This window comes from Gambusia affinis, linkage group LG21 (assembly GCF_019740435.1).
Source record: "Gambusia affinis linkage group LG21, SWU_Gaff_1.0, whole genome shotgun sequence".
Lineage (NCBI taxonomy): Eukaryota > Metazoa > Chordata > Actinopteri > Cyprinodontiformes > Poeciliidae > Gambusia > Gambusia affinis.
Genome location: NC_057888.1, coordinates 16,264,120 through 16,290,111, shown reverse-complemented (window position 1 = coordinate 16,290,111; position 25,992 = coordinate 16,264,120). Strand labels below are relative to the sequence as shown.

Below are 25,992 nucleotides of genomic sequence, written 5' to 3'. Positions count from 1 at the left end.
TGGCTTAGGTCTTAGAAATCCACCGTAAAGAAGTAACAGAACTATCATGAAATCAGCAGACCCATAAGTGATGTTTTGAACGAACAAATAAGAGGGGAAAAAAACTAACAAAGTGGCTATTTTTTGTTGTTTATTCTCCTTTAAAGTGGGACAGACCGATCCTTCTGTTGAATTGTCGAATCTTCAATAAAATGTTTCTTTAATTTCAGTCCTTAAATTGTTTTGGCACGCTCCAGCCAGCATTAGTCCATGAAGAAAAGCGTTGCTCACTGCCTTCTAATCAAACCGATGCTAATTACGGTAGAGCTACAGTAAAGATGTACTTTAAATCAGAAAAGAAATCATGCAAAAAAAATCTCCTGTTTCTTCAAACAGGAGATTGTAGATGAGAGGTGTTCCCTCTTCTCTCTCCTCTTCTACAGTAGTTTATGGAATGCCTTGTTGTAGCTAAATCTTCGTTTGAGATGACCTTTTCTGCCAGTGACTCACCGGCCTCTTTTTGAGCTCCTGGTGGGGTGAGTCAGCACACAATCACTACTTGATCGCTCCAAATATCATCCTGTCATCAGAGACGGGAGCTTTGCTTGGCTTTGATGGAGGATTATCAGGGAAAGTGGTTTGTAAAAGTAAGGGGGTGGGGGGTTGGCGAGGAGGGCTGCCTTTCACAGGTGTGGCTCAACAGTCTAAACGAGTACAATTAATTTCAAAATGAAACGGTGATCAAATACAAATACGAAAGGATTTTTTGGATACTGTTTGAAATGCGCCTAAGCCTAATAGCATAAATGCAAAGAAAAGTGTTACCCCTAAGAGGTACACCTGATCTGAATAAATACAAATACTCATTTAACCGACTTCATCCAGACGTAACAAAACACGGAGATGCCTCGCGGTGACGGTTGGCGGCTAATACCAACTCCGAAATTTTGGAGCTCTTGCCATTTGTGCTCGTTTTTCAGCTACTTGACTGTAAAGTCCTCTGCCTATCAAAGTTTTCTAAAGTTTTTCTGAGAATTTTTCCCAGCGAATATGGATAAATTACACGGTTTTTATGCCATTCTTCAAAGCCGAGCAGAAATCAATCAGCTCTGTTATGATTTTTCGAAGCCATGTTCTTGTTGTCAAAAGTATCAAACTTTAAATTCGATACCACGAGCATTGATTGTTGCCTTTGTTTCCACTTCCCGATCGTTCACTCGGGTTTTCTATGAAATTGTATTTGATCTTCTTTAATCAGCAAAGGTCCAAGCGTAACTTGATATACTTCGATGAACGTGTTGTGATCCTTCAGGTTCCTTAACGCGGGACAAGCTGAAGACAAACTGAGAGTTTTAGAGAGATTCGCCGAGTGACCTGAAGCCAGAACTCAAAAGAAGAAGCAAATACCAGCTGTCGCATGTCGCGCTGCTTAAGCTGATAAACTGATGATGTATGAGAAGCAGAACGGCGTAGACTCACCACAGGGGGGGGAGCAGGATCAGTTACAGTGACTGGACCCATCTTAGCCAGTCATAACTGAGCCACATCAGCAGACACAGGAGAGGAATTATGGGAACACATGGGGGATCCCTACATCTAATTCCTGCCTTTAACTCTTTGAGCTTTAGCTGTAATAAAATACTTTAGTCAATGTAGACGCCTCAAAAACACCCAACTGAATGACTTCAATCTCTTATTAAAAATGGATGGTTCTGTCTGGCCATGGGACGGAACAAACATTCAGCTCTGTTTGTCAATATATAAAGTCCACATTAGAACGTATTAAGCAGAATTACTCAACCACTGCTCCGGGGCATATCCGACTTTATCCAGAGACTGGCTTTATTTACAGTCCTCGACTCTCTGCTGAATTTAGAAAATCTGCTTTTAGCTGTTTGTGCTGCAGTCTTCGCAGAGCACACAGAAAATCAATTACTTGGCAACCTGGAGTCAAATGGTGGCAAGTCTTTTTGGCAGGTTCCTCATCTATTAAAGCACATTGTTTCACTGGGCCTGGTCACATCCTGCACCTGCATCCGAGGTATTGCACTCCTGCAAGAGCGTGTCTCAGTTGAGTAATGGAATGTTATCCAATCATTTCCAAATAGTTTTGAAGCTAATTTACCAATCCTTTGCAAAAAGCCACCTAATCACGTTGAGATGCTATGAAGGACATCAGAAGTGAGGAACAGGACAGTGGGTTAGCGACCCACATAAGGAGGCCCTATCGTCAACTTGGTCGTCGCAGGTTTGATTCCCAGGCTGGTGTCCCCTGCCGTGTGTCGTCCCTCTCGCTTTACTTACTTTCCTGTCATACCACTTTCAAGTAAAGGCCACTAGAGCGAAAAAAACCCATTTAAAAACAAAAAGAAGGGAGGAACTGGAGTATTGAACAGAGCGACTGTGATTGTTCAAGTCGAGATAATTCGTCTGTGGAAGCAAAACGCTTAGTTGATTCTAGAAACTAACCAATACCTTACTCATCCTGATGTGTTTGTTGGCATCATTCATACCACTGTGTCATAAACTACGTTTCCCCTCACACTGGAGCAGAGTTAAATGCACACAAAATCTAGATACTTAGCAGGGGTTTTGTGGTACATTGCAGTCTACATGATGGACATTCTCTCCATCGTTACTTATGATTTCTACTAACTAATTCTTAGCCAGTACTTGGAGGATGTACTGGTGCGTTTTGGGTCATTCTCATGTTTCTGTTTCCAGTTCTGCATCAGCCTACATTTTAGTAACAGATCGTCTCATAATTTCTTCTCACACTTTCTGATACATGGTAGAATTCAAGGGGCGGATGATGTTTTATGTGCTTTGGTTTATGTGTACCTGGTTTATGCCAAAACGTGTCCTTTTTTTATAATTGCCAAATAATTCAAATTTAGACTAATCTGACCAAAGAGTCTTATTTGTCCTTAGAAATTAACAATTTCCTCCTTGTACACCTATAAGCTGACATTCCCTGTAGATTATAGGATGGTGAGATTATAGAAAACAACCAATTGATTGTCAAAGCAGGTATGAAACTGGGACGCATGGATTCAAGGACGGTATGAAATGTCTATTTGCAAACAACTCCATTTCGTACCTGAAAAGTTGGTATGGAGCATTCAAAGATACCAAAGACAGGAAAGGAAGTTGGTGATACTCCACGTGCAGCAGCTGGGATGTATACCATCATGGTGAAGAGGCAAAGTGTTGATCTGTTGTCCTGTGACTTATTTTGCTTCTTGGGAAAGACCTGAACAGTCAGGTTCACTGTGGGCTTCTCTTCTCTCCGTTGCAGAACGGCATCCTTCACCTCTCCACCGCTCTCCATCAATCATTTGCTACGAATCCGACCCGGGGCTTTTCCGGGAACGGAGCTGTTTTTCAGCATGCAGATAGTAGAAGCAATCTCGTCAAGAGTTTCTTTATCTTGGAATGAAATACGCTGCTGAGTGTCTGAACAGCTCTCTGGGGAGTTTAGAGGCTCGTGTACAACAAAGAGAGTGATTTTATTGATTGCCCAGTGGAAATGTGGCTTCTGTAAAACTTCGTCTTCACGCCTGCTTGTCGGGTCTTTACTGCCTCATTTGGTCCTGGTGACAGCTCCTTCTAGAAAATATTCAGTTTCTTCCTGCAACTTTGCTCCTTACAGGGCCTGCTCACCAGTCTTGATGCAACTCAACCTGACACCACTGTCTTTACAGTCCTTTCCCCTCATGAGTAATCGAATTAAGTCCTTCTGATCTGATCTGAGAGGGAATTCATCAAAAATAATCCGACTCGCATAATGTTTAAAGTTTCTTCTAGCAATCCATATATTTGACTGTAACTGCTCTCACTGTGCTATCGTGTTACTGTTAGTACACATCATATAGATCCATTTTGCCCTTGGAGAGGTCCACTCAGAGTGATCTCATCAAGTGAGCTTCTCCTGGATGATGCCAGCGCAGATCTGTTAATCACCTACATGCTAGATCTGAAGAGTGCTGCAACCTGAGACCTCATAGGTGTCTCATGGCTCCATGACATCACATCATCCGTGGCGGTGAGCTCAGGCCCTTTTACAACCATCGCTGACCACTCAGTTCCTCTGCGTAGATGCGCTCATGAGCGTGACTAGAAACGGTTGAAACTGTGCCAGACTAGGGCAGAGAGAACACCAGCACCCTATGAGGTGCGAGCATGAAGACATTGTGTCGGCAGCCCCATCTGACTGGACTAATTATCTATAATCATAGACCCAAGCCTGGAGTAAACCCGCCATATTTTATTTTAAATTTAACTGCTTTCATTTTGAGATCATAATTTGAGGAAGCAGTGAACTGCTTTCTCAAATTATGAACTCAAAATGAAAGCGTCATCATATATATATATATATATATATATATATATATATATATATATATATATATATATATATATATATATATATGTATATATATGATATATATATATATATGATATATATAGGATGTATATATGATGTATATATATATATATATATATATATATATATATATATATATATATATATATATATATATATATATATATATATATATATATGTATGTATATATATATATATATGATGACGCCGTCCTTGAGAGCGGCTTTAAGTTAAGGGCTGCCAGATTGATAGCCCTCATATTAAAAGCTGCATCATGTGAGTTTGAATAAATGTCTCCGTCGCGCCTGCAGCTAGCATACGCTTGTTCTAAATGAAAATTTATGCTTTCTTCTTTGATTTCCAATTTTTACTTCCAGTGATTCACTTCTTGCTAAAGATCCCCCTGGTGGTTGAAGAAAAACCCATAGAAAAGCTGCACCGGGCTGTAAGCCTCATGGTTCAAAGCATGGGGAAAAAAATAGCGGCTTATAGTCCGGAATATACGTTATATTATATTCTAACCACTTCAGCACAGCTTGGACGAAAAAAAAGAAAGAAAAAAATTCTTCTTCTTCTCCTCCTCGCAGCCCTGAAGTTGCATATCGCCACCTACCGAAAAGGATGAGTAGTGTGCAACTTTAGTTAGTTTAGTGTCTACACAAACAAGACCAACAGAAATAATGAGTAACAAAAGCTTTTAGAGAAATGTAGTGGAGTAAAACCTTTGACTTTTATCCTTAAAATATAATGGAGTGAAAGTAATACATTTTCCTAAAAAATACTACTCAAGTAACAAGAACAAATTCCTTAAAAGTGTACTTAAGTGCTGAGCCCAAATAAATGTATTTTGTTACTGCCCACTCGGTTCCACATATAAACATATGAACATGTAAAAACATCCCCCCCCCCCCTTCATTTCTATAAGGACAGTGTTTTCACAAAGAGGAAGACAAGGTTGAAAGTGGAGCAGCAATGTGCATCATGTCAGGACACCGAGTGAGCAGGAAACTGTTCCTCCTGATTCTTAGTGTACAAGATACTGACCTACATCTAGGTCTTGCCAAGTGCGCACTTTTAAATACTGACAAAGCCTATGTTTGGAGGTATGTGGGAGGACAGTTTGACAATGAAGCTGCAGGAGTTCAGGCAGAAGCTTCTCTCTAGTCTAGATTATATCATCAGCACAGTCTGCTTTCTCTGCCCATTTGTTTATTTCGCTTGTTCTACATAATGTTTTCAATTGCATAGTCATTTCTTTTAGTTCTCTATTTTGATATTTTGATGCCTGCGGCGCACTGTTTTCCTGGTTTTTGCTTGTTTGTTTCATTTTGTTTGCCTCACTCTGCTGAAAAGCTCTCTTAAAAAAAGTTTTATGCTTCTTTAATTCAACTGACAGCTCCCCTTATCGAAATAAAACGGTGCATTACAAAAGCATTCAATTTCAGTCTTTAGTTCCGCAAACCTGGTAAAGTTTTACCTTGGAAATGTTTGGATGTCACCAGAAGTACCGGTACCACCAGTCACTAACAGAAAATAAGCATTGATTATAAGATGTGTCTTAAATGCAACCTTTTAAAAAATTATTTAAAAGCAAAAATGTGAGAAAGACTTCTGCTACAGCGTATTGAATCTTTTTGATTCAAGCAACATGATCTTTATTCAGAAAATTGTACTTTTCTCCTTAAAATCTGAAATGTTTCCACAATAGAAAAGTACAAACTCTTTGGGGTATATTAACCTCACATTCAGAGACTTTTGATTTGAAATGTTCCATTTTATCATGTGAACCAATTTCCTTCAACTTGTACTGTCTAAGAAACGCAATCTTCTGACCTCATCTTGCATAGATTCAAACACTTTATCACATTTTCTTATGTCTGGATTTCCCCTAGTGTTAAAATATTTCTTTAGCAGCTTCTGGCAACTTTATGTAGGAGAGCAAACAGGGCCACTATTATACAGAACATGTCAAGAACCTGCTTTGGTTCTAAATCTTTATAAGCACTGGACCCATTTACTGCCATTTTACCAGATCAGAGGGTGGGGTATAAATGAGCTGACAGGTTTAAATAAAATAGCTAAGGAGGATTTATACTGGGCTGCACAGTGGCGCAGTTGGTAGAGCTGTTGCCTTGCAGCAAGAAGGTCCTGGGTTCGATTCCCGGCCGGGAATCTGCATGGAGTTTGCATGTTCTCCCTGTGCATGCGTGGGTTCTCTCCGGGTTCCCCGGCTTCCTCCCACAGTCCAAAAACATGACTGTTAATTGGTCTCTCTAAATTCTCCCTAGGTGTGAGTGTGTGTGTGCATGGTTGTTTGTCTTGTATGTCTTTGTGTTGCCCTGCGACAGACTGGCGACCTGTCCAGGGTGTACCCCGCCTCTCGCTCGGGACGCAGCCGGGCGAGAGGCGGCTTTATTCAGGATGGATTTATACTGCCATCTTGTGGCCGCAGAGTAAGCTGTCCCTCAGCTCAGATTTGGTCTGAAACAAGCTGATCTTCCAAAAAATAAATGAGTGCAATACAGATTGCAATACCTAATTGGAGAGAACAGTTTGACAAGCTCAAACTAAATCCTTGTTGTTATATTAATTTCTAATAAGACAAAATATTTTGTAAACCTAAAAGAAGAAATATTTTGTGTCATTATCATCAGTTCTGGAATGCACGTTATTGTATGTGAAAACGATTCGTTGAACTTATACTTAAGGTGCTTCTCTTATGACAGAAAAAAAAAACATTTCTACACTTTTCGCAATGAGCCTGCCACTCACAACATGGCGGACTAGCTTACGTATGGTTGCTTCCGACAAACACCCTGCATACAAACGTAATATTCCCAGCATTCAAAGCGTCCTGAGAAGAGGTTTATGACCGTGAAAATTGTTTAGTTTTAACCACTGGGAATTGTAAGTCTCCTTTAGAAGTACGTTATTGAACTACACCTTTAAAGTACTTTAGAAACATGCGAAAAGCTTAAAAAAAAAAATCAAAACCATTTAGTAGCTCGTAGAGGAGTTTGCTGTTATATATATTTGTCAGTGAAGACTTTCTTTCCGGTTGGTCCGAAGGCGGTGAGGTTTCAATTGATTGCTACAGTGAGTAACAGAACTTCTACGTTTCTTCTCTCCCCTCCCTCACCGCCGGTATAGACTAGCCTTTTGTCTAAATGATTCATTTTATTGAAGTTGGTCAAATGAAATGACACCAAACTAGTATAACTCTTTTCAGAACCATTAAAGATGCTTTACAATGAAATTAGTCATTTTGATAGAGGCACTCATACATAAGTCACCTTAACTCTATTCTCAATTTGTTTTTTTTTTACAGGTGTTTCTTGTATTTAGCGTCATCAGCTTGGAATAACCTCTCTTTCTCCTTCTCCCATCGCCTGGCCTGTAGGTCAGAAAATTTTATCTTGGATTAATCAGCACCTTAAACGTTTGTCTTCTTGTAGCAAACTCCTTGGGGCTTTCTTAAATGTGCAATTACTAATTACATGACATCTGAAGGCAAATGCTTGCAGTAGATTTAAAATAAGTCTGTATCTTTGTGCTTACTCTTAATTATGCAGTAATTTGGCTACTATATAAAACACAATATTGCTACTTATAGCTGTGAAAAGATGCTAAAACTTTATTTCAATGTTTATGATTGGATGAAAAAGTCCTGTTGAGACAATAGTTTTCCTGATTAGTTTAATTTTAATGACTATATAAAACTGTAGATACGTAACAGGAGCCAAAGTTCTGCTTTGGGAGTTTTATAGTTGGAGAAATGAAACCACAACATGAAGAAGAATGTCATTTATTAGAAATATTAACCAGATTCAAACACAACAAAAAAAGGAGCCATGAAAACCGGTGCTATAACTCTCTCTGTTTAATTTACATCTGGCCCACCTTCTGCTTAACACGTGTCTGAAAACAACTCTGCAGCAGCCCAGCTGATAACATCTGACCTGGAATGGACAATCAAATATATTTTGGAGAAAGTAACCTAAACATGTTGTGTATTTTCTACGTCCAGCAGCTTTCACAGCAATCCCAGTTTGTATTCGACCATCATGTGAGGCTCGCCCATCACTTCACTCTGACCTGGATCTGCAGACAAACAAACACAACAGACGGGTGGTCAGGCTTTACGTTGACACTGATCGGCGTTCAATCAGATTCACGTGAGCACAACCGACTCTGAACCTCTAAGCAACCTGCATGGGACACATGCCTGGATTTTTACTGTTTAATCTATTTAAGATTTATCTCAGCTTGAGCTTGACCAATCTCTTCTGAACTAAAGTCTTCCCTGAGGAAGGAGACACCAACCGCAGAGGATGTCCTCGAAGCCGATGCACTCGTCGCTTCCTCGCAGGGTGTCCAGAGCCAGGTTGGAGCTGGGTAAGAAGGGCAGACGCTGGATCTGGAACACAGAAGCACCTTTCATCAGAACTGATAGAGGAGACTTAAAAAAAAAACATACAAAAACAGGAAGGTTAAAGGGAAGGGGCTGTCAATGGGGCGGACTGCCATTACCTGTCTGGCTGCTCTGTACTCCATCTGCAATTTGAGTGGAGCGTGAAGACCCTGGATGTTTCTGAGCGTAGAGAAATTCACCTTGTCCTGGTTAAGCTGGAACTGCAAACCACAGAGAGACACCGCAGTAATCAGCCTGCAGGCACATATAGCCAGACGGAAGTTTTAAAGAGGCGGAGCAAAAGGAAATGAGGTGGATTAGCAGCATTTGCTAACAACTGCTGGTCATCCAGGACAAAGTGGAATATCATCTCTGAAGGGAACCGAGCCGCTAAAATGTCACAACAGTCATGAAACTGTTACAGAGCAACAGTCTTCAGTGAGAGGCCTCTTCAGATTCACTGCAAGACTGACTGCTACTGGATATCCTTCCTGCCCACAGCGTGACCATCCACAATGACTCTTTGAGGATGCTGGGAGGAAATGAGTTACGACGACAAATATGTTGAATTTGAATATTGATGGTTCTCAAATTGTAGTCGAAGTGCTACTGGTGGCATACCGGTTGTATTTTGTGGTATTAAGATAGAATAGTTAAAATATGAAGAAAAAACCCCCAAACGGATTAATAGGTCAGGATTAGTAAGAAACCTTTTCCATTTTATTAGTTATTCCCAATTCACACTTCTCAAACTTAAATTTCTAAGCAAAACGGGTAAAACAAAATTCATTCAAAAGTTGGAACAAAACCATAAAAATAATAACACATTCAAAATTTCTCATACTGTAGAGTGTTGTAATAACAGGTTTCGAGGTTGTTTGTGTGTGTATCACTGAAAACGTATTTCCCCCCTCTTTTCCAGTAACTTAAATACAGACTCAAAATATACATTTGCCGCATATACACAAGCATTTGTTGAGCTGCCAATGAAGGGGTCTTATCCAGGATATCTTTTAAAGCTTGAGTCATGAGGATGAAATTTAAAACACACAATTAGATTACTTACATTCTTTTCTGACAGCTCCAGTGGGTGACTTGGAAGAAGCTCATTCTTTACACTGGTGAAGCTGTTGCAGAGAAAGGCCAAAAAAAGGCCATAACCATGAGTACATTATTAATTGAAGTCATAATTCCAATTATGTAAATATATATCCCATAGTTTCTTACCCGCTCCGCAGAGAGTCCTGCACCCCATAAGCTCCCTGTGGACACAGTCCGGCCACAGGGACGCTGTCTTTAAGCTGAGAACGGAGTCCGCGGCTGTTCTGTGACGCACAAATATATAAAAAACACATCCAACCTTCAGATCTGCTCACAATAAACTAACACAAAATGCATGCAAACATTCGGAGCTGACTTTATATGAGAAAATACAGGAAGACATCGTTGTTAGCATTAGCGCTAATTTAGCATTAGCTCGAGTGACTAATCAAATTCACGACTCAGTTCCACAACATGATCAGACGAAACGCTACATTGGACATGACAATACACTATATAAATGTAAATAAAATAACGCAATGGCCTTGAATATGTCGCCTACAGAAAATTTAAAAAGTGATATAAACATGCCACAATACCATTGTGTCTTCTTTCCTTACGCTTTCCTTTTCACACGCTTGTATATCCGCTTGCGTCGAGTGGTATAGACGAAATATCCGGTCGAAGCTCCGCCCTTACAAACTGCTTCGTAATGCATGAAATATTTTCACAAGATTTTGTAGTGCTATCATCACACAGTCAGTTTTAATGAAATTCCGCTTTTATTGATCTATATGAATTCCATATCTCACCATTACGCCTTCCACACATAACTGACATATGGCCAATAGCGGAGGACTACCAACATGAGAAGCAACGGGGGTATAGCTCAGTGGTAGAGCATTTGACTGCAGATCAAGAGGTCCCCGGTTCAAATCCGGGTGCCCCCTCTTTTGTTCCTTACTTAAAGTTTTTGATTACCGGTACTCTTGTTTACACAGAAAATGTTTTCAACTTTTTAGTACTTATCATTATTTTTAGTGGTGGATATTATCCAAAACATGTGAGGTGACAAAATAATGGCAAAACATTGTGCCTTAAAAGAACATAGAATCAGTCTATTTTTGCATCTCTTTTCCTATAAATATGACTTTAAAATGTCATGCACGGATATTATCTATTATAACTTAAAAAATAACTTTATATACAGGTCATTCTCGAGTCCCCAAGTGAGAGAAAAATGTCGGTGTTACACAATTCACTGACCTTTCCCTATGAGTAGACGTTTAGGGGAATGCATGTAAAGCATATACAAATTGATTTTATTTTGCAAAACAGAGCTGCTAGGATTATAAGCAGAAAACATTACAGAGGTCCAACAAATCCATTGTTCTTTAAGTTCAAATTAATTAAATTTTACTTCTTGGTTGGCTATTATATTCTGTAAGGTAAGTTTAAATTACATACCAACACATTTGCAAAAAAAAAAAAAACAAAAAAAAAAACATTTGTTAAAAGTGATACCATTTATAATTTGAGAAGATCTATATATCTATATTTTTTTAAACCCTAAAGGTCACAACTAAACAAATTGAACATTGCATTTTTGTTTGTGCAAAAAATCTTGTTGAACAATATGTCTAAAGAAACTGAAGAGAGTAGATGAATTTTTACTTTTTCTCACCTCTTCTGTATTCAAATTCTGAATATACTTCAAATGAGTAATGAATAAATAATCTTATTTACAGCATAAACTCAAGTTGAATTAAAAACAACTTGATCACACAAATGGCAACAATATAATGTAGTAAACACCCAGTAAAGCTTTTGGAGACGGAGTACAGTTGCCATTCTTAATTTTATTTTGTTTGACCTACGTTACTGGAGCTACGAACGCGAGTCACCATCGGCGATGATGTTGGACGATCTGTTTTGGGGAAAAAGAGAACATTGAGGTAAAATACCACAAATGATTTTCTTGAAAGCATATTTAATCCATGAAGACTGAAAAGGACATTTTGATTGAAAAAAAAAAAAAAAAAAAAAGCAGATTCATGAACAGGTAAATGTAAAAAAACATTTGTTAACCTTTGTTCAGATGTGAGACCACAGGCCTGGTTTATCCACTCTTCCATGTACCTGCATAAGCAAAAATATCAAGGCAAAACTTAAGATAAGGGAGCTTTCACACCAGAGATGGAAAGGATAGTTTTTGTCATTTCATCAGGTGAAAAATGAAATTAGAGACACAAAAAAAAGTGGAGCATGTGACCTTTGATTTACAAACAAATATGGGATCTGAAAACTTTTAAAAGATGACCTTCAACTTCATGGAGTTTAAGTAGTTGGGGCAAAAATCAGTGGTGCTAATTAATGCTAATCATGAAATTTATGCTAATCAGGAAGATAAATGCAAAATCCTGGAGGGAGGGATGAGGGTAAAAAAAAAACCAAAAACAGGAATGAAGATAGGAAGTTTTCCATCTGTCCAATCAAACCAAGTCCGTTTGTCCATGGTGTGGAAGCATCCTTAGTTTTACAGGACAATGTAAAAATGCTCATTGAAAAGAAATGCTTGAAGAGCTCACTCCTCAAAGTTGAAGCCGTTTGTCCTGGCCAAATGTTCGTCCTGCTCCCAATCCAATATTTCATCTTCTCCTTTGTCTTCAATAGAGCTCATTACGTCCTTTGTTGTTTTCCTCTCCATTGTAAGCAAGTCAGACTGATCGGACTGCTCCTCCAGAGCCTCCTCTCGGCCCTCCTTGTACCTTTATGAAACAGGAAGATAAGAAATAATCAAATGCACCTCTATTAGATTTTAGACAACTGAGATGCTTTTCTACATTTTTACCTTGTAGACCGGAGATTGAACTTTGATGTTGGATGATCTGTTTTGGGGAAAAAGAGAACATTGAGGTAAAATACCACAAATGATTTTCTTGAAAGCATATTAAATCCATGAATACTAAAAACCACATTTTGATAAAAAAAAAAAAAAAAAAGCAGATTCATAAACAGGTAAATGTAAAAAGACATTTGTTAACCTTTGTTCTGCTCAGACGTGTTATTGCAGGCCTGGTTTATCCACTCTTCCATGTACCTGCATAAGCAAAAATATTAAAGCAAAACTTAAGATAAGGGAGCTTTCACACCAGAGATGGAAAGGATAGTTTTTGTCATTTCATCAGGTGAAAAATGAAATGAGAGTCATAAAAAAAGGGGAGCATGTGACCTTTGATTTACAAACAAATATGTGATCTGATAACTTTTTAAAAATTACCTTCAACTACATGGAGCTCAGGTAGTTGAGGCAAAAAGTCAGTGGTGCTAATTTATGCTAACCATGAAATTTATGCTAATCAATCAATCAAATTTTATTTGTATAGACATTTCAGCATCAAGGCATTTCAAAGTGCTTTACATCATACCAAACACAGAAACACAATGCAACATAGAATCAATAATCAAAACACGACAATGAGTCAAGTTCCATCAGTACATTTGTAATTGATTACGTTTCAAATACAATACTAAACAGGTGGGTTTTCAGTCAAGTTTGCATCTATAAAAGGTTTACCGGTTACACTCCTGCTGTGTTATGTGGAACAAAATACCTATTGCTGTTTTTATTCCCACTCACGCTCACAATCACACAGTTTAAAACGACGTAAACAGCCTTTCAAAGGGCTTTCAGGACCATTCTCCGTACACCTCTTTCATGGATTATCGAGCAGCGACTCCGCCGTCCCTCACGGATTTTTGTGCAATTCTATGGTACCTGTTAAGTGTCTAGAATTTACAGGGTATGTGTTACGCGCAATGACCCTCAGTCATTTGCTTCCAACAAGAGGTACACCTCTTTCACGGAATTTCGCTCTGGGACTCCGCCGTCCCTCACGGATTTTTGTGCAATTGCAACATAGAGTCAGCAATCAAAACATGGCATTAAGTTCCATCATTAAATTTGTAATTGACTATGCTCCAAATACAATCCTAAACAGGTGGGTTTTTAGTCGAGATTTAAAGGAAGTCAGTGTTTCAGCTGTTTTACAATTTTCTGGAAGCTGTTCCCAATTTGTGGTGCATAGATGTTTAATGCTGCTTCTCCTCGTTTGGTTCTGGTTCTGGGGATGCCGAGCAGGTCAGAACCGGAAGACCTGAGAGGTCATGAAGACAAGTGCAAAATCCTGGAGGGACCGATGAGTGTGAGAAGAAAACCAGGAATGAAGATAGGAAGTTTTCCATCTGTCCAATCGAACCAAGTCCGTTGGTCCATGGTGTGGAAGCATCCTTAGTTTTACAGGACAATGTAAAAATGCTCATTGAAAAGAAAAGCTTGAAGAGCTCACTCCTCAAAGTTGAAGCTGTTTGTCCAGGTCAAATGTTCGTCCAGCTCCCAATCCAATATTTCATCTTCTCCTTTGTCTTCAATGGAGCTCATTACATCCTTCATTGTTTTCCTCTCCATTGTGAGCAAGTCAGACTGATCGGACTGCTCCTCCAGAGCCTCCTCTCGGCCCTCCTTGTACCTTTATGTAGCAGGAAGATAAGAAATAATTAAATGCACCTCTATTAGATTTTAGACAACTGAGAAGCTTTTCTGCATTTTTACCTTGTAGACCAGAGATTGAACTTTGGTAAAAAAAAAAACTGAAATAAAAAAAAAAAAAGAAAGCCTCTAAAATGGAGATATTTAAGGTATCTGTTTTTGTGTAAAAGTGTGGACTGAATATTTGGAGAGTTAACTTAACTCTCCAAGTTAAGTTTTTTTTTTTACTTGTAAATTTTTAAAAAAGCATAGATTTTTTTTTAAATCAAAACAGTGATATGCGACTTGTACAAATACATATACTTTTTGTTGTTTGCCTCATTTAGATTTTTGTTAAAACTGCTAAACAGCATCTTGCTACAACTCACATCCGCTTCAGCCACTCAATCTTCTTCCTTTTCTTCCATTTCCTCACATCCTGTATCCGCTGCATCTTCGACGGATGAAAGTCTATTTTTTTGGTGACAAAACCGTCTATGGGTTCTTCTTTGATAATGGACTGTTGGAGAACCGAGACATGTAAACACTGTATTGTATTTGCGTGCGGTCGCTGAAAGACGAGCTTTCTCTGATAACCAGAAAATATATATATATCTATATCTATATGTATTTTCCCTCCTTACTTTGCAACTGAAGAGCCTCCAGTTGTTGTTCTCCACACGTTGGTACCAGCCCGTTCTGTCCGTCGATTGCAGAGTCGGATCTCTCTTCTCAGTTAAATACTTCATGCGCTGGAGTTGATGGTAGTCCTTAGGGCTGTTTGCTCCTATATCCACAATGGGCCGGTAGGTGAAGATCTTGTAGTAGATCTGGGGAGGAAAACTGACCTGAATGAAAAGTAAAAGCTTAAAATGAGCAGGTTTGTTCGCACAATCTTTTTCCATTATCATTTTTACGAATTTATGGAGATTTATTTACAACTTTTCCCCTGTTGCTAGCTTACCCCTCCTAGTCGAAATTGGATGTATACGCCTGCCGCAGCGTCAAGCAGCTCTGCCTGGAAGACACAGTCAGATTTGAATAGTTTTGCGGTCGACTGAGATATTCCTGTTTTGTCGAGATCTAACACTCCACTACCTCTTGAGGGTTGACGGTTCGGAGAAGTAAGCTGGGATCCTGCTGATAGCATTGGCCGATCATCTTCTGAACATTCCTGAAGACTTTTTTGCACTGCGTTGTTGACAGCGTCAGGATTGTTTTCATATTACAACCAACAATATTACAACCAATAAAATTCAACCTTGTTGAATTTTATTGGGATTTTATGTGGTAGACTAACATGAAGTAGCACAGGATTATAAAATGGAAAAAATGTTGAAAAAAATGTTGCATGCAATTAATGTAGACCCCGTTTACACTGATTCCCCTAAAAAAAAAAGAAAAAAAAAAGAAGAAAACAAGTTCAACACACCATCTCCACACTGATGTGTTAGCATCAAGCTGTGTTTTTTATTATTATTATTATTATTTTAAAATTTTTATTTACTTTTTTGCACAAATGAAGAATCTTAGTCATAATGGATGGGAAAATAAAATAAATATTCTTTATTTTATGAATGTGTTTCACAACATCATATCTCATATACAACTCAGAGGCCCGAATCATGTGAAAAAACTATATAGATGACCCTAATCAATAATTGCTTTTAATTTCCGGTGACCGGATGTGAGTGTATTATTTTAGGATTTCTATGAACATAAACAATATTTAATATTGGACTGATGAAAAAAAAAACTATCCGTTTTCCAAGCTCAAACTCTTTTGCAAAGCACAATTTTTGTGCAAATCTGGTAGATATAACACAAAAACACGCCGCTGAAGCTGCTGCAAAAAGTGGTACTGATTAAAAGGTGGCAAAAAAAATAAAGAAAATTCAGTCAAACCTTGCGTTGAGCGATCACAAAAAAAAATCCCAATAAAATTCATCAGGGTTTTGGACTGTAAAGCAACAAAATGTGAAAAAGCTAAACAAGTATGAAAACTTGTCACAAATATATTAAGTACGTACCGCATGTCTTCTCCAGGCCCGCTGGATTATTTTTGCTGCTTCGTCCCATGGACTGTACTCGTTCTTCACTTCCTGGAAACTAAGGGTGAGTAAAGAAACGGGAGCAGTGAGTGCATTTTACTCAAGCTGGATGACAGTTGTTGGAAATAAACATGCAGTAGCTCATAGTGTTAACGCTGCTTTGCTTCAAAACCTGCTACGACACTTGCTAAGACTGTTTTCTATACTCATAAGCTGCACTTCTTGAAGTGAGATGCATTAAACTGCAGTTACAGCAGTTCGCCACCAGTCGGCACATGGAGCACGGTGAGCGCTCCTGACTCAGCGAGCCAACTGCAATATTAGCGCCGTAACCGCCAGTCAGCGGAGGCGCTGACTGTCGCTCTTGTTTGTGGACAGTGTTCATTGAATAAAAAACATGCGAAAACCACGCTGACTAATCATTAAGTGTGCAACCATGCAAACATTTTGGGGATTGGGCTTGATTGAAATTTTAAAGTTGACCTATGTTGACTAACATAAATCCCATTTTTGACGCATTGTTTTTTAAATTTACATCGTACTCACCCTTGAAAACCACTCTGATACATCTTTTCTAAGTGCGATTCGAATTCCCCCAAGAGGTGGCAATAAATAAATAAAAATATGTCAAAAGAGGGAACACTTTAATTCCGACCTGGCAACGGGAGAATTCAGCGCGACACCCGGAAGAAGCTCAGGACGTGTTTGGAGTAGAACTCTTTCAAAATAAAAGGAGACAAACTTCCCAATTTTGCGCCAATCATGCATCCTAAAACTGTTTCTATTTACTTAAAGCCAGAAAGATGTGACATGGGGGTTTTCTCTATTTTCTTTCCTCAAATTATTCTGAACCACGATTATAAAGATTTTGGAGAAGTCCAAGACAATGATGTCATGACTTCTTCGTACGTTTTGTATAGGTTTAACCACAGATTCCGTAAAGAAAGTCACTACTGGAAATCTATTTTAAGATACCCCTCTAAAAGGCACCGATAAATAAGAATTGCTCCAGAACTTCACTATATCTCCATTAATCCAGGCAGTGGCGCAAAAGTATGTAGCTATGCAGTGTATGCATTGTCAGCATTTTATGTAGGCTATTTAACAGCTGTTTGTGCATGAAATGATCAATAACAGAGGAACAGCACTGATTAGGCGCCCCTCCCCTCCTGTCAGCTGCTCTCCCCTCCCATACAAATAGCTTGGTTTTGAAGCGGCCCTTCGAAATCGCGCTTTAAATTTGTAGTAATGCCTCGAAAACAAGGAGCTAAAGATGGGGCGCAGAAAAAACTCCAGGGCACAAAACAGAAAACGGAAGAGGGGGAAGGATAAAGATGTTGGAGAGACGAAGAAAAGCTTTTCAAAGTGGTTGAAAGACAGAAGGTAAGTAATGTCAGTGTATCAATAAGAAAGTTTTAAATATTCAGGTTAGCTTAAGCTAGCCTAAAATGGCAGGTGGCGGTTGTTGTCTCCGCCTGTATTGAACCAATACGGGACGCGATTTATTCCATATTGCTATAAATGTCTGATAGACACACCTAACACACACATCTCAACAATAAGTGTAATAATAATGACCAAAACAAAACACGGAAAATATTAGGGTCAGCTAAATTGTCGTTGCGGGACCTAAATAGGACCCCACGAACTGACGCTGTTGTCATGGTTACCTAGAGACGGACACTACGCAGCCGCAGTGAGCTGCTATCAACCATTGTCTTTTTAAAATGTCCTTAAAGTAAAACCTCTGGCAAAATACAGACGGTAGTGGGAAGATCTTTTAGAACCCCAGCTAGTTTTTGAGTGTTTTCCAAATCCTCCTACAGTTTGCTCTCTTTAATCACTGTGGGAGATCTGTCTCTTAACCTTCTTAACAAATCCAGAACCAAGATAATCAATTCACCTCTAGTTATTTGTTTAATTTGAGACTGTGTTAATAAATCAGTATCAAATTTCGGCATAACTACAAGAAAAGAATAAATGTTGCAAAGTTTCTGCATCAAAACGTACAATAATTTGCCTCAATATTAAATTTTAGTCTTAAGTATTCTTTACTTGGATAAATATTGTCAATATTTTAAAATTAATTTCTTTTACTTATGGGTTTAAAGGGAATTTTAAATAGCTGCATCTAATTTTTTGCATACGCTAAAAGACAATTAAGTATTTTTTAAAAATCATTTTAAAGGGGGGAAAGTCTTTTGGATGATGACTATTCTTAATATTTATTGTTGCAGTTTTTAGTAATTCAGAACTTTCACTGTGATCTAGATGGTATCCCTGTAAATAATTGAAACAAAAGTGACTCCGTTTCTATTCGTGCATCATGCACTGCATGTGATGTAAGTGAACGCAGAGGGACAAACGAGTCACCTGGCGTCGGACCGTAGAGGAGCGATCGGACGTCTGGTGCCGGAACTGGAGCCGCACATCAATGCTGGCCAACGCATCATTGAGGTGTGTGAGTCAGTCTGACATCTATGAATGGCCATTATTAATTATTATTAGAATTATGTGTGTACATAAAAAGGTTCAAACTTAAATCCAATGCATTGGTAACATCAAAATGAGAAGAACTTTTCTACTGCATTTCATTACTGCTCCAATCAAATCAGTGTTAATGAGCTTGTGTTTTTCTGCTAATTGCATGACCTGTTTGTCACACAGACTCTTCATGACCCATGGCCAGGCTACCCAGAGGCCTGACTCAAACAGACTGTCTGAGTGCATTTGCCTCAAGCTGTTGAAAGAATAGCAGCAAGCAAGAAACCGGCCAAAAGACAGCAAGGGTGCTCCGGAAGCCGGAGAACCCATGCATGCACAGGGAGAACATGCAAACTCCATGCAGTAAACTCCATGCAGAAAATAATTATTCTTCTCCTTTGTCTTCAATAGGCCAGGAATCCAACCCAGGACCCTCTTGCTGCAAGGCAACAGTGCTACCAACTGCGCCACTCTGCAGCCCCTGCAAAAAAAAAACTTGTTGAACAATATGTCTAAAGAAACTGAAGGGAGTAGATGAATTTTTTTACTTTTTCTCACCTCTTCTGTTTTCAAATTCTGAATGTACTTCAAATGAGTAAATAATCTTATTTAGAGCATAAACTCAAGTTGAATTAAAAACAACTTGATCACACAAATGGCAACAATATAATGTAGTAAACACCCAGTAAAGCTTTTGGAGACGTAGTACAGTTGCCATTCTTAATTTTATTTTGTTGGACCTACGTTACTGGAGCTCCGAACGCGAGTCATCATCGGCGATGATGTTGGACGATCTGCTTTGGGGAAAAAGAGAACATTGAGGTAAAATACCACAAATGATTTTCTTGAAAGCATATTTAATTCATGAAGACTAAAAAAACACATTTTGATTAAAAAAAAAGAAAAAAGCAGAGTGATGAACAGGTAAATGTAAAAAGACATTTGTTAACCTTTGTTGGGCTCAGACATGTGACTGCAGGCCTGGTTTATCCACTCTTCCATGTACCTGCATAAGCAAAAATATTAAAGCAAAACTTAAGATAAGGGAGCTTCACACCAGAGATGGAAAGGATAGTTTTTGTCATTTCATCAGGTGAAAAATGAAATTAGAGACATAAACAAAAGGGAGCATTTGACCTTTGATTTACAAACAAATATGTGATTTGAAAACTTTTTAAAAATGACCTTCAACTACATGGAGTTTATGTAGTTGAGGCAAAAATCAGTGGTGCTAATTAATGCTAATCATGAAATTTATGCTAATCATGAAGACAAGTGCAAAATCCTGGAGGGAGCGATGAGTGTGGAAAAAAAAACAGGAATGAAGATAGGAAGTTTTCCATCTGTCCAATCGAACAAAGTCCGTTGGTCCATGGTGTGGAAGCACCCTTGGTTTTACAGGACAATGTAAAAATGCTCATTGAAAAGAAATGCTTGAAGAGCTCACTCCTCAAAGTTGAAGCTGTTTGTCCAGGCCAACAGTTCGTCCAGCTCCCAATCCAGTATTTCATCTTCTCCTTTGCCTTCAATGGAGCTCATCACATCCTTCATTGTTTTCCTCTCCATTGTGAGCAAGTCAGACTGATCGGACTGCTCCTCCAGAGCCTCCTCTCGGCCCTCCTTGTACCTTTATGAAGCAGGAAGATAAATGATCAAATGCACCTCTATTAGATTTTAGACAACTGAGAAGCTTTTCTGCAGTTTTACCTTGTAGACCAGAGATTGAACTTTGGTAAAAAAAAAAACTGAAATAAAAAAAAAAAAAGAAAGCCTCTAAAATGGAGATATTTAAGGTATCTGTTTTTGTGTAAAAGTGTGGACTGAATATTTGGAGAGTTAACTTAACTCTCCAAGTTAAGTTTTTTTTTTACTTGTAAATTTTAAAAAAAGCATAGATTTTTTTTAAATCAAAACTGTGATATGCGACTTGTACAAATACATATACTTTTTGTTGTTTGCCTCATTTAGATTTTTGTTAAAACTGCTAAACAGCATCTTGCTACAACTCACATCCGCTTCAGCCACTCAATCTTCTTCCTTTTCTTCCATTTCCTCACATCCTGTATTCGCTGCATCTTCGACGGATGAAAGTCTATTTTTTTGGCGACCAAACCATCTATGGGTTCGTCCTCGATAATGGACTGTTGGAGAACCGAGACATGTAAACACTGTATTGTATTTGCGTGCGGTCGCTGAAAGACGAGCTTTCTCTGATAACCAGAAAATATATACATATCTATATCTATATGTATTTTCCCTCCATACTTTGCAACTGTAGAGCCTCCAGTAGTTGTTCTCCACACGTTGGTACCAGCCCGTTCTGTCCGTCGATTGCAGAGTCGGATCTCTCTCCTCAGTTAAATACTTCATGCGCAGGAGTTGATGGTAGTCCTTAGGGCTGCTTGCGCATATATCCACAATGGGCCGGTAGGTGAAGATCTTATAGTAGATCTGGGGAGGAAAACTGACCTGAATGAAAAGTAAAAGCTTAAAATGAGCAGATTTGTTTGCACAATCTTTTTTCATGATCATTTTTACGAATTTGTGGAGATTTATTTATAACTTTTCCCCTGTTCAAATCAAAAATCAAATCAAATTTTATTTATATGGCACATTTCAGCAGCAAGGCATTTCAAAGTGCTTTACATCAAATCAAACACAAAAATACAATGCAACATAGAATCAACAATAAAAACACATCAAGTCAGATTCCGTCAACAAATTTGCAATTGATTACGTTTCAAATACAACTCTAAACAAGTGGGTTTTTAGTTGAGATTTAAAGGAAGTCAGTGTTTCAGCTGTTTTACAGTTTTCTGGAAGTTTGTTCCAGATTTTTGGTGCATAGATGCTAAATGCCGCTTCTCCTCGTTTGGTTCTGGTTCTGGGGACGCAGAGCAGAACCAGAAACAGAAGACCTGAGAGGTCTGGAAGGTTGATACAACAGCAGCAAATCTTTAATGTATTGTGGTGCTAAACCATTCAGTGATTTATAAACTAACAACAGTATTTTAAAGTCTATTCTTTGAGCGACAGGGAGCCAGTGGAGGGACTTTAAAACTGGTGTTATGTGCTGTATCTTCCTGGTTTTAGTGAGAACACAAGCAGCAGCATTCTGGATCAGCTGCAGCTGTTTGATTGATTTGTTGGACAGACCTGTGAAGACGCCGTTACAATAATCAATACGACTGAAGATAAATGCATGGATGAGTTTCTCTAGATCTGGCTGAGACATTAGTCCTTTAATCCTAGAAATGTTCTTCAGGTGATAGAAGGCCGACTTTGTAACTGTCTTTATGTGGCCCTGAATGTTCAGGTCAGAGTCCATCACTACTCCCAGATTTTGGGCCTGATCGCTGGTTTTTAGTTGTAATAACTAAAGCTGTGCACTGACTCTAGATCGTTCCTCTTACGTCCAAAAATAATAACTTCAGTTTTGTTTTTGTTCAGCTGGAGGAAGTTTTGGCACATCCACACATTTATCTGTTCTAAGCATCTGTTCAGTGATTGGATGGGTTCTGAGTCACCTGGTGACATCGTAATGTAGAGCTGTGTCATCTGCATAGTTATGGTAGCTAATATTATTTCCTGTTATAACCTGAGCTAGTGGGAGCATATAGATATTGAATAAGAGGGGTCCTAGGATTGAACCTTGGGGTACCCCACATGTGACCTTTGACCTCTTTGATGAGAAGTTTCCAATTGAAACAAAGAAATCCCTGTTCTTTTTGCAAGAGTCAAACCAGTTAAGCACTGGACCGGAGAGTCCGACCCAACTCTCCAGTCGATTCAGTAGTATGTCATGGTCAACAGTGTCAAAAGCTGCTAGCTTACCCCTCCTAGTCGAAATCGGATGAATACGCCTGCCGCAGGATCGAGCAGCTCTGCCTGTAAGACACAGTCAGATTTGAATAGTTTTGCGGTTGACTGAGATATATTTGTTTGGTCGAGATCTAACACTCCGCTACCTCTCGAGGATTGACGGTTCGGAGAAGTGACCTGGGATCCTGCTGATAGCATTGACCGATCATCCTCCGGACATGTCTGAAGACCTCTTTGCACTGTATTGTTGACAGTGTCGGGATTGTTTTCATATTACAACCAACAACCACCTTGTTGAATTTTATTGGGATTTTATGTGGTCGACTAACACAAAGTAGCACAGGATTATGAAATGGAAGGAAAACGATTACCGGTAATTGTGTTTCAACAGTTTTTTTAAAAAAATGTATGCAATTAATTTAGACCCCCTTTACACTGATTCCCCTAAAAAAATCAAAAGAAGAAAACAAGTTCAACACACCATCTCCACACTGACACATACCTAACATACCTAACCCTGTGTTAGCATCAAGCTGTTTTTTTAAATTATTTTTTAAAATCTGTATTCACTTTTTTGCACAAATGAAGAATCTTAGTCATAATGGATGAGAAAATAAAGTAAATATTCTTCTTTTTATGAATGTGTTTCACAACATCATATCTTATATACAACTCAGAGCCCCGCCCGAATCATGTGAGTGTATTATTTTAGGATTTCTATGAACATAAACAATTTTCAATCTTTGACTGATGACAAAAAAAACATTCACCTTCCATGTTTTCTTGCAAAGCACAATTTTTACTGTACAGATGTGCAAATCTGGCAGATAAAACACAAAAAACATGCAGCTGAAGCTGCAGCAAAAAGTGGTACTGATTAAAAGGTGGCAAAAAAATTAAGAAAATCAGTCAAACCTTGCGTTGAGCAATCACAAAAAAAATAATCCCAATAAAACCCATGAAGATTTTTAACTGTAAAGCAACAAAATGTGAAAAAGCTAAATAAATATGAAAACTTGTCACAAAAATATTAAGTACGTACCACATAGCTTCTCCAGGCCCGCTGGATTATTTTTGCGGCTTCGTCCCATGGACTGTACTCGTCCTTCACTTCCTGGAAACTAAGGGTGAGTAAAGAAACGGGAGAAGTGCATTTTACTCAAGCTAGCTGACTCTTAGTTGTTGGAAATAAATATGCTGTAGCTCATATTGTTAAAGCTGCTTTGCTTCAAAATCTGCTACGATACTTGCTAATAAAATAACCAATAAAATCAGGTGAATGAGGCTCTCTTTAAAAAATTTTAGGGACCCTCTATCCATCTGGGCGAGGAAGAATGGAAAGCTGGGGAAGCCAATTAAAAAGTTAAAAATAAAAAAATAGACCTGGTTCCATTTCATTTGGCGTTTCTCATATTTCTTTGTACATAAGGCTCTAAAGCAGGGGTGTCAAACTACCGTCCTCGAGGGCCGGTGTCCTGCAACTTTTAGATGTGCCTCTGCTGCACCACACTTGAATAGAATAATTAGGTCATTAAGGCTCTGGAGAACTGATCTACACAAGGAGGAGGTAATTAAGCCATTTCATTCCAGTGTTTTTATTTGTACCTGTGGCACATTTAAAAACTGCAGGACAGTGGCCCTGGAGGACTGGAGTTTGACACCTGTGCTCTAGAGTCTAGACTAGAGCAATGAAGTAGCTTTTACTAAATAGTGAATCCCAGCCCTTCAGAGAGTTTGTTAGGTATTAACGATCTTCTTGCGTAAACGTTGAATATCTGGAACTGGACAAACGAAGGTCTTTCAGATTGGTCTGATTAAATTTAATAGCATTTGGTCCCATCTGGTCAAATGGGCAGTAATATGCAATGGTTGATGGTATAGAAAATAATTGGTATAGAAAATAATTTTAGATATCAAAATAAATCCCTACATTAGTGCAAAAATAACTTCTCTTTTTTGCATCTCTATCTATCTATCTATCTATCTATCTATCTATCTATCTATCTATCTATCTTGCTTGCTGTGACAGAATGGACATTAGAAATTATTACACTCCCTCCCTTTTCTTACTTTATTTAAAGACTGTTGACTATACCCATAAGCTGCACTTCTTCTTGAACTGAGATGCATTAAACTGCAGTTACAGCAGTTCGCCACCAGTCGGCACATGGAGCACGGTGAGCGCTCCTGACTCAGCGAGCCAACTGCAATATTAGCGCCGTAACCGCCAGTCAGCGGAGGCGCTGACTGTCGCTCTTGTTTGTGGACAGTGTTCATTGAATAAAAAAACATGCGAAAACCACGCTGACTAATCATTAAGTGTGCAACCATGCAAATATTTTGGGGAATGTGCTTGATTGAAATCTGAAAGTTGACATATGTTGACTAACATAAATCCCATTTTTGACGCATTGTTTTTGAAATTTACATTGTACTCACCCTTGAACACCACTCTGATACATCCTTTCTAGAGGCGACTTAAAAAAAGAGAAAAGAAACAACTCGAGTTCGCCCCAGAGGTGACAAGAAAATTATGTCAAAAGAGGGAACACTTTAATTCCGACCTGGCAACGAGAGAATTCACCGCGACACCCGGAAGAAGCTTAGGACGTGTTTGGAGTAGAACTCTTTCAAAATAAAAGGAGACAAACTCCCCAATTTTCCGCAAATCATGCATCCTAAAGCTATTTCTATTTACTTAAAGCCAGAAAGATATGACAGGGGTTTTTTCTCTCTATTTTCTTTCTTCAAACTATTCAGAACCATAAAGATTTTGGCGAAGTCCAAGACGATGATGTCATGGCTTCTTCGTAAGTTTTATATAGGTTTAACTACATTTTCCGTAAATATAGTCACTACTGGAAATCTATTTTTAGACACCACTCTAAAAGGCACCTATAAATAAGAATTGCTCCAGAACTTCATTGTATCTCTATTAATCCAGGTACTGTTTTTTTAAAAACATCTTCTGCCACAACGACCCAATGAAGACATAAATCAGCACGTGTGTAAATTGAAAAGCGAAAAACGTTAGGTGTTATCCTTATGAAATGTTTGGAATAGACATCCTGAACAGCGTCAGTCTTATTTGACAAAATTATTTACGTCAAGATAATGTAGAATACTACCATTTTGCTAAATTCACATCATTATGATCTGCATCAGGCTCATCCAGTTGAATCTTGAAAACTTAGACATCATTGTTCTGTCTCTTTGTCATTTTTGTTGTGTCTTTGCTCTATAATAATTTCTATTTACATGCAAAAGTCAGATGTTCCTGGTTGATTG

General features: G+C 38.6%; 3 protein-coding genes and 1 non-coding gene across 9 annotated transcripts; 1 reads left to right on the top strand and 3 right to left on the bottom strand.

Annotated features, from left to right (window-relative positions):
- Positions 1 to 8,156: 8,156 nt before the first annotated feature.
- LOC122824054 (proteasome maturation protein) lies at positions 8,157 to 10,516 on the bottom strand. Its single transcript, XM_044104243.1, has 6 exons — positions 10,419 to 10,516; positions 10,006 to 10,103; positions 9,845 to 9,905; positions 8,898 to 8,999; positions 8,691 to 8,784; positions 8,157 to 8,468 (listed from the first exon to the last, which is right to left on the bottom strand). The coding sequence occupies exons 1-6, from the start codon at positions 10,419 to 10,421 to the stop codon at positions 8,401 to 8,403; spliced, it is 426 nt and encodes a 141-aa protein (XP_043960178.1). The 5' UTR covers positions 10,422 to 10,516; the 3' UTR covers positions 8,157 to 8,400.
- Positions 10,517 to 10,697: 181 nt separating this feature from the next.
- Positions 10,698 to 10,769, top strand: trnac-gca. Its single transcript has one exon. It is a non-coding gene; the product is annotated as a tRNA-Cys (tRNA).
- Positions 10,770 to 11,658: 889 nt separating this feature from the next.
- LOC122824052 (protein MFI-like) lies at positions 11,659 to 18,869 on the bottom strand. Of its 4 annotated transcripts, none has more exons than XM_044104235.1 (12): positions 18,772 to 18,869; positions 16,378 to 16,456; positions 15,446 to 15,538; positions 15,312 to 15,365; positions 14,992 to 15,195; positions 14,737 to 14,867; positions 14,169 to 14,348; positions 12,864 to 12,919; positions 12,671 to 12,707; positions 12,408 to 12,587; positions 11,908 to 11,958; positions 11,659 to 11,749 (listed from the first exon to the last, which is right to left on the bottom strand). In XM_044104235.1, exons 1-12 carry the CDS (start codon positions 18,849 to 18,851, stop codon positions 11,707 to 11,709), a joined length of 1,188 nt encoding a protein of 395 aa, XP_043960170.1. In that variant the 5' UTR covers positions 18,852 to 18,869; the 3' UTR covers positions 11,659 to 11,706. The 4 variants fall into 4 exon arrangements, with proteins under 4 accessions (XP_043960170.1, XP_043960171.1, XP_043960173.1 ...); XM_044104236.1 differs by having other exon boundaries at positions 11,659 to 11,746; XM_044104238.1 differs by lacking the exon at positions 18,772 to 18,869 and adding an exon at positions 18,028 to 18,077.
- A 223-nt stretch (positions 18,870 to 19,092) lies between these two features.
- Positions 19,093 to 25,307, bottom strand: LOC122824053 (protein MFI-like). 3 transcript variants are annotated; one of them, XM_044104240.1, is made up of 10 exons: positions 25,144 to 25,307; positions 23,747 to 23,825; positions 22,851 to 22,943; positions 22,717 to 22,770; positions 21,148 to 21,351; positions 20,893 to 21,023; positions 20,330 to 20,509; positions 19,833 to 19,888; positions 19,627 to 19,679; positions 19,093 to 19,363 (listed from the first exon to the last, which is right to left on the bottom strand). In XM_044104240.1, exons 1-10 carry the CDS (start codon positions 25,164 to 25,166, stop codon positions 19,268 to 19,270), a joined length of 969 nt encoding a protein of 322 aa, XP_043960175.1. In that variant the 5' UTR covers positions 25,167 to 25,307; the 3' UTR covers positions 19,093 to 19,267. The 3 variants fall into 3 exon arrangements, with proteins under 3 accessions (XP_043960175.1, XP_043960176.1, XP_043960177.1); XM_044104241.1 differs by having other exon boundaries at positions 19,627 to 19,676; positions 25,144 to 25,306; XM_044104242.1 differs by lacking the exon at positions 19,093 to 19,363 and having other exon boundaries at positions 19,589 to 19,676; positions 25,144 to 25,303.
- Between the last annotated feature and the right edge of the window lie 685 nt (positions 25,308 to 25,992).

Excerpts from the sequence above, each read along its gene's own strand:
- LOC122824054 (XM_044104243.1), bottom strand. Across the intron at positions 9,906-10,005 it reads CAGGACTCTCTGCGGAGCGG|CTTCACCAGTGTAAAGAATG; the intron begins GTAAGAAACTAT and ends TCTCTGCAACAG. Across the intron at positions 8,785-8,897 it reads AGTACAGAGCAGCCAGACAG|ATCCAGCGTCTGCCCTTCTT; the intron begins GTAATGGCAGTC and ends TCTGTGTTCCAG.
- LOC122824052 (XM_044104235.1), bottom strand. The coding sequence starts at position 18,851 with ATGATGCGTTGGCCAGCATTGATGTGCGGCTCCAGTTCCGGCACCAGA. Across the intron at positions 16,457-18,771 it reads CCTCTACGGTCCGACGCCAG|TTTCCAGGAAGTGAAGAACG; the intron begins GTGACTCGTTTG and ends ACTCACCCTTAG. Across the intron at positions 14,868-14,991 it reads GGAGGCTCTTCAGTTGCAAA|TCCATTATCAAAGAAGAACC; the intron begins GTAAGGAGGGAA and ends GTTCTCCAACAG.
- LOC122824053 (XM_044104240.1), bottom strand. The coding sequence starts at position 25,166 with ATGTATCAGAGTGGTGTTCAAGG. Across the intron at positions 22,944-23,746 it reads GGGCCTGGAGAAGCTATGTG|TGCAAAGAGGTCTTCAGACA; the intron begins GTACGTACTTAA and ends TCAACAATACAG. Across the intron at positions 21,024-21,147 it reads GGAGGCTCTACAGTTGCAAA|TCCATTATCGAGGACGAACC; the intron begins GTATGGAGGGAA and ends GTTCTCCAACAG.